Here is a 9,720-nt window from a genome sequence, read left to right on the forward strand (position 1 = left end):
CGTTATGCCGGCTGCATGCTGCTCGTTTGAAATTGGGCCAGTCAGGAAAATGATTTGCAAACACTCGTTTCAAAGGAGGAAAATCCCTTTTTCTGGACTTAAATAAGTTTCTCATTCGCAGTAATATTGTTTGAATGAATATTATACCCGTAATGATGTTAAATGAGTTCCCAGAAGGACGGATGCTCCAGTGATTAATGAGCCTGATTTCAACTGGAGGATCACGTCTCGTTGAAATGCTGTTGAACACATACAGTAGCTGTAAGGATACTGAGATCAAAATATCTGTGTTTATTTGTTTGGGGAATTGGGCAATGCTGTTAGCAAATGGGTGTTAGACTGATTCTTGAATCATAAATCCACTTTATTTAAAGGAATAGTTGAAAGGAGTAGCTTCTTTTTTGGCAGAGATATGCATGAAAATTGAAACTACTCTCGTTTTTGTTCGTTCCTAGCAGTTGGTTAGCTTGGCTTAGCTTAGCTTAGCTTAGCTTAGCATTAAAGCTAAAAACAGGTAACAAAATCTGCCAACCAACATCACTTTTTGTACCGATTAAAAAAATTAGATAAAACATTCAAAAAAGAGAGTAAAACAGGGCAGGCTACGTGTTTCCCCTTGTTTCCAGTCTTTGTACTAAGCTAAGCTAAGCTAACTAGCTGCTGGCTTTGATTAGCTTAATATTTAGCATAAATGTCTGTGAAGGTTCTCAGTCATCCAGGTCATGGTAATTCAGTTGCCTTTTGGATTAAGCTTAGAATATTTAGAATATAGACAAAAGTTGTATCAATCTTCTTCTAACTTTCAGAAAAGTCTGACTATTACCTCAAAGGAAGGAAGGAAGGAAGGAAGGAAATATTTGCTGTTATATAAAACATACAGAAATTATACCAAACATTTAACCGAATAAACAAACCATTAAAAAACCAAGTAACATAAAGATTGTAGGGTGAGGGAGGACATGGACCCATGACTTCAGTATTTCTAAAATCAAAGCTACAGCTGTGAGTGAACAAGACACATTTTGTTGCCTCAGCTGCAAGGCTCCTGCTTTCCAGCTGACCTTTGACCTTAATGATAAAGGAGGCGTGCCTCAAAAGACTCTTTCTATTCAGAAATCAATAAAGCATAAATAACGTGTGTTATCAAAAACAAGCTGGTTCCAACTTTGTCATAGCAAACCTCCTTCAGTATTTTAGGTGGTGATAAACAGTATTCCCTGCTCATGTTTAATGATAATACATTATTAACTGACACTTCATAGATCTTAGTAAGTAACATGTTTGGTTGCCAGGTTGTAGACAAATCTCTCCTTCAGCAGAACATGTGATTTCTCTTTTTAGCACTTTAGGTCATAATTCATCAGCTGGACCCTTTTAATGCCCCATTTACCTTTGACCTTCTTGACAAGGGCTGCAGGGCAAAATCTATGTTTTAAGTGTGCATTGCCATTTCCAACAACAGCCATGATGATTCATGGTAAAAGCCCTCATTAGGCTTATTAGCCACTGTAGCAGCTTGGCTATAAGCAATGTGTGGCAATAGTAGCACTGGTGTACGTCTTTGCTCCTACCTGAAATATGTCAACAACAATTTAATGAATTGGTATGATATTTAGTTCATACATTCATGGTACCAAGAGGCTGAATCACAAGGACTCTATTTAAGAATTTAACTTTACTGATCCTCTAACTTTTCCTCTAGCGCCACCATGAGGTTGATATTGTTTAGAATGAATGGAGGGCTTTTAATACAATGTGGTTTGGACATTCATGCCGTGCTCCGGATTAATTGTAGCCTACCAATTGAATAGATTGCCATGATATTTAATGCATAGTCTCCTGGTCCTTAGAGGGGGAATTATAATGACTTTGGTGATCCTCTAACCTTTCATCTAGTGGTGTCATTAAGTCAAAATTTCAGTTTAAATCATACTTTTCTTTATGGCCAAATGACCTGCAAAACAAACGACATTCTCATCAGCCTGAAGTGAACTTCCTGCTCAGAGCTAATTAGCGAATGTTAGCATGCTAACACGCTAAAATCAAATTGTGAATTTGGTAGGCTAAATGTTATTTGCTAAACATCAACATGTTAGCATTATCATTCTTGAGCATGTTAGCATGCTTACTTTAGCGTTTGGCTCTAATGTAAGTGCAGCCTCACAGAGCTTCTAGCATTGTCTTAGACTGTTATAGATGATCAGCAAATGACATAGCATGTTAACTCTTGAGTTGTGTTGAGTTTGGTTATTGCCTGTCTTTTCCGTTTGTGCCACGATGTGTTCAACATTTGTTGTTTTGGGTTACTTAGATCTTATTGAATGTGGTCCAGGAATTGATGTCTCCCTCTGGTAAATAACCCTACCAATTGGCATGCTATCTAGCTAAGTCTCATGGTCCCTAGAGGGGCAATCATACTGACTTTGGTGACCCTTTGACCTTTCATCTAGTGGCATCATTAAGAAAGTTGTTGATCCAATACCTTTGTTGAAAAAAGAAAGAATTAATTACATACTCGTCAGCCTCAGCTGTACTAAGTGTTTAACGCTAATTAGCAAACGTTAGCATGCTACCACACTAAAATAATGTTGTGAATTAGGTAAAACACTACCTGAGAAACACCAGCATGTTAGCATTGTCATTTTGGGCATGTTTGCACGCTGTGTTTAGCATTTAGCTCTCAGTACAGCCTCACAGAACCGCTAGCATGGCTGTAAGCTCTTACGGGCTAATTGCAAATGACTTAGCTTAACTTTAGCTGGTTGTTTAATGGAAAGAGAGGAACTTGTGACCCTTCGTCACGATGTTATCATCATTTGGGGTCCATTATCGCTTATTTGCATTTTAATGCAGTCTCAGTGGTTAATTAGAAAGTAAGAAAACCGTGACTTCACCAATAAATGACTCACCAGAAGATAGATTCCTTAAAACCTGGCAACCCCAAATCTACATTACAAAGCATCTATTAACTATTAATTAACCTATTATCTACAGCTCATAACTCCTTTATATTCAGAGTCTAATGAGAACAATCATTTCAAATATCTTCACTCTCGTGCCCCCCGTGCAGTCTGCCGCCTCCTGCCTCCAATCTGAGTGTGCACGTGCCGGGAGACACTTAACTTGGCTCGGTAATAAGCGTAATAAGGCGGTCTGCCGGAGCCCGGTCCGTGGGAGGGGTCTGCCAAACCTTTCCCTCTAATTGACCAGGGAGCAGAAGCAGCCGGGGAGCGAGCAGCCACAGCCGGGGAGAGAGGTACCTACTACTCAGCAAATCGCGTTTTGTTGCTTATTAACCGCTTATTGAAGCACAGCAGGTGGATTTATGTTTATTTGGCTGTTGCGGGGTTACTTAATGTTTTCTACAGAGATTTACAGAAGCATTAAAAGATGGCAACGTTAATGAGCAGTTGTAATAGCGCTGTAGCTTTGTATATTCTCATGGGTATTAATTTAAGACTTGCTTAGCTGTACTTTAAAATGCTTGCGATACACACAAGAGATGATGCGTTTAGATTTTGCTTGTGCGAATACTTCAGGCAAGCGACAAAACATGCAAACATTAAAGTAATTTCAGGTAGTTTAATCGCCTCTGTTCTGCATCTTTTACTGGCAGAAACGGACGCATGGGCTTGTTAAACTCCAGGATTCAATGGCTGATCTCGAACTGTTTTACTTTGATCAACCCGATCCCGGAGACACCTCCCTGGTTTTGAAAAATCAAAGTAACCACGAGCTCAGCTGCGGCGGCGGGGGAGACGCTTCAGCACCATGGACAGAGACCCGGAGAGCCGCCTGGCCGGAGGAGACGGAAACATCCTTCACGTGCAAACAGCAACATGAGGAAGAAGAGGAGGATGTCCAGTTGATTGGGGCAAGTTCAGGAACCTGTAGACTGAGTCAGAGCTCCTCGAGTGAACTGTACGAGGAGGAGGAGGAGGAGGAGTACCCGGAACTTTACTTGCTGTCCGATGAAGACCTCTCCTCTGACGGCTCGGGGAAATCGGTGGATTACGGCTTCATCATCGCGGTGACATGCTTGGTGACGGGCATCTCTCTGGTCGCCATATCCTACACGGTCCCCAGGGAGGTCCGCGTTGATCCGGACAGCGTCTCCGCCCGGGAGATGGAGCGGCTGGAGATTGAGAAAGCCCGGGTGGGGGCCCATCTGGACCGCTGTGTGATCGCGGGACTGTGTCTGCTGACCCTCGGGGGCGTGCTGCTCTCCACCCTGCTCATGATCTCCATGTGGAAAGGAGAGATGATGAGGAGGAAAGCTTTCGCCTATTCCAAACACGCAGCGAACTTGTACGGCTCCATCAGTCTGAGAGCAGGCTCCAGCCCCACCCGGGAGTCCTGCTCACATTTGTCAGCGGCTGATGAGGATTTAGAGGTGCTCAGCTGAATTTATAGACTGAAAAAACTGCTTAAGAAATTCAGCCAGTGCTTGGAATGTGGTTGGGGTTTAAAGCCTTTTTTAATTTTCAACAGGTGAGGTTAATAGACTTTTTTAAAGGGCAGGTTCACATTTTTTCAAATCTGTCTTAATACAATACTAACATGCCCCTAAGCACGTAGTAAGAGTTTTTGTTTGCTGGAATTGTTTCTTTTGTCCACACTGGCCCTGAAGTGAACTGGTCCCAATCCAATCCAATCTAAGTGATTGGGGCCAAATTCACAGCCCTTCTTTTTGAGTACAAATGCAAGTAAAAGTTCATAGATAGCTCACAGGAGGGTTTAGTATTTAGATTTGCAGTAGTTCACATCAAAAACAGACCTGTTGTGGGGCAACGTTTCTGGTTACACCATTAACTGTCCTCCAGTAAGTTCTGATTGAGTAGCATATCGATGTATTCGAAGGCTTGTCAGAAGCCAAAACTCTGCCCAGACGTTTATAATACTTTGAAATGTGATATTACAACTCTGGTCAGTTAGCACAGCGGTAAATATTTTGTCTTTTTGTGTGCTGACGGCAAAGTAGTAATAAATACAACGTTCAGGTAGCAGCATTCAGGTTAGCGTCAAGTTATAAATCTACCAGAAATGTGAGCTTGCAAGTATTTGATTGGCCAATAAAGCATCGTTTCTGACAACATGGCCAGGTTCCAACTCAAACTCTTACCGTTAAAGCAATCAGGTATCAGCTTTTAGTTGCCTCTTGCCGGTTGCGATTTATTAAATCACCTTACATTGTGAAATAGTCTGAAGGCTGCACGGTGGTGAAGTGGTTAGCGCTGTCACCTCACAGCTAGAAGGTTCCTCGCTCGAATCCTGGTTTGGACATGTGAGGCCTTTCTGTGTGGAGTTTGCATGTTCTCCCCGTGCATCCGGCTTCCTCCCACAGTCCAAAGACATGCTTATTAGGTTCATTGGTGACTCTACAATTGCCCGTAGGTGTGAGAATCAAAGGTTGTCTGTCTCTTTGTGTCAGCCCTGTGATCGACTGCAATCAGTCCAGGGTGTACTCCGAATCTCGCCCAATGACAGCTGGGATTGTCTCCAGACCCCCCGTGACCCTGAACAGGATAAGCGGTATAGATAATGGATGGATGGTAGATACTCTGAAGTTATACATCAGCTTCATTATGAAAAATAAGTGTTGCCAGTTCATGTGTCCAACCTAAGTTCCTAAAATGAATTGGTTTGTTTATATATTATAAAGTGGTTCTAACTAATGGCTACCAAAGGCCAAGAAGTGGTTGGCCTGGCTACCGTCACTCCCATGGCATTGCTGATCGAGAGTCAGACTGTTTGATGAATGTCCCTGCATTACTAGACAGGAATAAGTTGTACTTTTTCTTAAAGGGTTAAAGTCAGATTCACAAAGAAAAAAGGCAAAACTATAGTTGAAGTTGTGGAGATGGCGTGAACATGGGCTGTACATGTTACAGGTTGTCGCGCTTCCTCCTTCAGTCAGCTTTCTTCCCAATTGGCTATTATTTCTTTCGACATGACGATCCACAGAGTGCGCGCTCGGCTGTCCTCGGGGTTCCCCCCACACAACAGGATATCGGATCGTAAATATTGAACATGTTTAATATTTACGATATGAAATCGGTGCGGCCACAGCGTTCTTCTGAGCCGATCGGAGGAAGTAAAATCACTCTTAACATCCCTCACACCGCAGGAACATCTGCAAGATCATCTGTAGAACCATCCAAAAATCAGGAGTTTGCCTACTTTTGTCTAAAAGGAGGAATCGGGCCCAAAATCAGCTCGATTGTCTCGTAGTGTGTACTCCGCGTTAGAGAACAAACTCCCTCTTTGTGTTATTATCCGTCCACTGCAGCCCAGCAGGGGAACTCTGTTTGGAAAAACACAGAGAGGAAATTTTGTACTAAAAGGACTCCAATGTTTAAAGGTCAGGCTTGATTTGGTTGAATGAGACTCCGTGGGTTCCTTTCAACTTCAGAAATCCATTGGAAATGGAGTCTTCACACTCGGCATGGACAACAGGAAGAATTACAGCAACAAAGAACTCTTTTATTTGTACATAAGGGCATGATAGTTCTGTATGAAGATGTAAACCAGCGAGCTCACATCAAAGAGTATCTGTGCTCCGATGGGCCTATATTCAGCATCCTACATGTAGCTTCACATCCTCTTACTTTGACACATTCAAGAGATCTTTCAACAATATTTTTCTTTTCAGTCTCTTCCAATGTTAGTGGACACAAGGCCGTGGGAAATATATGCATATGTTTGAAAGATAAACATGTAATATGCTCTCCAGAAGTATATGTTTTGTTTACATTCTCAGCTGCTGGTTTGCCTTATGACCCGACTTTTTGTTTACCGCAGCATCCCTGCTTCTGATGATGCTGCCGTGTCAGTGAACTGATGTTTACATGCTGTATGTTGGGCGGCCTGTGTGCACACCGTGGCTGCAAGTCATCGTTACTGCGCTTATTCTTCCAACCTGTCGGCACACGGCACTTCACTGAACCGCAGCTAACGAAGCGGTGCAGATCTGGTTTACAAAAATAACAACAAATGCATGAATCCTCCAAAGAAACACTGTTGAATCTAACTGTGACACGCTGAAAAGATGCCTGTGTTTGCTCGCATTACTTGAAATAGAAGTACCGCAGGAGGTGTAATTAGGTTTTGTGGTTGAGTACCAACGTTGGATGCTCAGTTTACCCCAAATACACTTGGGGGGGGGGGGGGGGGGTTTCACTGCAGATGTTCGAATGCACACAGCGAGACGGAGAGAATCAACAAACCCCTGGAGGGATGCTCTCCTGGTAATTGGTGTTACTTAATTGCTCGTGGGAGGCCTGTGAATCAGTGAGAAAACATTTTAACAACTGCCTCAATCACGCCGGATACAGCTGCAATATTGGAGTTTAAATGTGACATTAGATTCACAGGGAAGGAAGTAATGGATCGCCTGCTGCTCAGACAGGAACCGCTGTGAATGAACAATCGTATCTCCTGAACGCGGTGCTGTGCAGCCTGTGTAATTGGAAGTGCTTACGGCCAGCGGGATCGCATTATCCTCCACACGACCTTCGCTCACTCTCACCTCGTTAATGTAATTAAAAAGGTGCAGTCAGCTGACCTCCTAATGAAATATTAAGTTGATTTCTCGTCCTCGTTATTGCCGTGATTCACAGGTGTTTTCCTTTGCTTGCATGGCAGGAAGAATCCCCTCTCTGGTGAGTGATGTTACTTTTTTTTTAAACTTCTGACTCATCTGCTGCAGTCGGTGATTTCTTACATTTTGCAGATTGACTTTTTTCGGCAGCCATCAGAGAGCAGCTGTGAGCCCGTTGCATTAAAAATGTGGGATTGCAGAGGGTGGTAGAGCATAGTAAAAGCAGGAAAGTGAGTTTTCACAGTACGGAAAACATGAAAGTCAGACTTCTGATTCAGAAATCAGCCTGAAATGCACCCTGCTCGACTGAGCCTCGCGTCTATGGGGGGGAGAAATCATCTTCAGAATATGTTTCACCCATGTGATTTAAAATGATTCAGTCTGGAGACGATCACTTTCCTGCTGCAGTGTGTTATTTCAAGATTTGTCAGCAGCCAGGCTGTAAATGTTTTAATTTCACATCACATTGTCTTTGTTTGTGGGAATTAAAGCCCTGAAATAAAACAATGACTTTTTAACAACATGAAGAAGCTTTAAGGTCTTTTTTCCTCCAGTAAAGCAACTGTAGGGGTCAGAGTCCACCAACGGTGCTTTTTGCGCTGGCAGCGCCTCTCACCAGGGCTTACTGTTCCGCTTCCCTCGGTAGTGATCGGTAAGTTTTAAATTGCTCTGTATGCTTAAAGTGATAATCTTGAATATTTCAGTTACGTTCTCTTTGGCGGCACCTGTGGCGATAAAAGGCAATTGCGGGTGCTTATGTCCCACGTAAACAGACGTCTACAGTTGACTCCCTTTGTCACGGTTGTAACTCTTGATTTTCCTCGCTGACGGTCGCTTTCCTTTTTAGACTGTTTGCTTCATCTGAACGTCGAGTTTGTTTCTTTTTCTTTGGATTTTCACTTATTTTTGAAATCGTATCTGTAGTCATCCATCTTTTCTTTGTTTGTTCAGGCATAGTAGATTACTGTTTACTAGCAACACTTGCAGAGAGCGGAAAAGCAGCCGCTTAGCTCCGCCTACCCTCTCTGGCAGACCAACCACTGCTGGCTGATGGAAAACGCGTCACTAACTGGGCGCCGCATGTGATTTTTTCTAATAAAAGTCGCCACAGACACTCAGTCTGTAATACTGCAAATGCAAAGGCTTTCATCAGTGGGCCATAGGCTCAATCACCACTGTGTTACCTCAATCGGTGACAGATAGTGACTTAACAGACATTTATCTACATGAAAATCTGCCAGATTATCACTTTAAGTCCATTTTAAATTAATATATGCTTTTATTCAAGGAAATTCTACAAAGAAAACATAAAAACGACGTAAAGGAATCGTGTCCTGGCATTAGCAGCAGCTCTAGACAAGGAAATTGTACCCATGAAAAAACAAAAGGATTAGCTTCTCCTCTGAAGTCCCGCCCCTTCTTGCTTTTGATGGTCGGTGAGGGAGAAGTGACATTGCACTGAGAGCACTGTGAGTGACTAAATATAGCTGAAGTCACAGGCGTTTTTGCACTGAAAACACTGAACTGCACTGGTTTTGTGAAGAAAATAATCGCTGCCAGCGCAAAAAAGTGGACACAGGCCCTAAACGTGTTAGAAACAATCCCAACACAAGGTCCACTTACAGGCGGTATAAGTCCATTCAAACTCACATTTTTATCAACTGCTGTTTCCAAAAACTAGTGAAAATTAGTGAAACTCTGGTGAGAACCACGTCGCCAAGAAATCTCTGAAATAGTGCCACAGCAGGAAGGTGGCAGACAGCGTACAATTATCAGTGTTGCTTTATGTAGTGTTAGAACTGTGAAACTAGCTGCAACAGTTTAGTTTCCGTTTCCATTCAGCTGATTTGTGCTTTACAGAAGTCTGCGAGTTCCTCCTCCTCCATCTGTTACATCAGCTGCTGTCGTGTCCTCACTAGATGGTCAGTGTTAAATATAATACACATAGACAGCACCTTTTTAGCCCTCCAACTATTTAAATAGCTTTGCACTACATGTTAGCAGTCACCCATTCTCACACTCATTCATTCACTAATGAGATTTTGTCTTGTAGGAGCCACAATGTGCTCATTTGTTTTGTCGCACTCCTTTTATGGTTTAATCACTTCCTGTATTTAACA

At 42.7% G+C, this 9,720-nt stretch overlaps 1 protein-coding gene across 1 annotated transcript; it reads left to right on the forward strand.

Annotated features, from left to right (window-relative positions):
• The first annotated feature begins 3,179 nt into the window (after positions 1 to 3,179).
• LOC138609376 (transmembrane protein 74) lies at positions 3,180 to 4,405 on the forward strand. Its single transcript, XM_069682026.1, has 2 exons — positions 3,180 to 3,256; positions 3,617 to 4,405. The coding sequence occupies exon 2, from the start codon at positions 3,653 to 3,655 to the stop codon at positions 4,403 to 4,405; it is 753 nt and encodes a 250-aa protein (XP_069538127.1). The 5' UTR covers positions 3,180 to 3,256; positions 3,617 to 3,652.
• Positions 4,406 to 9,720: the final 5,315 nt, after the last annotated feature.

The sequence above is a fragment of the Semicossyphus pulcher genome, unplaced genomic scaffold (assembly GCF_022749685.1).
Source record: "Semicossyphus pulcher isolate SPU_LCO1_2020_fin unplaced genomic scaffold, fSemPul1.0.p SCAF_5, whole genome shotgun sequence".
NCBI classification, from domain to species: domain Eukaryota; kingdom Metazoa; phylum Chordata; class Actinopteri; order Labriformes; family Labridae; genus Semicossyphus; species Semicossyphus pulcher.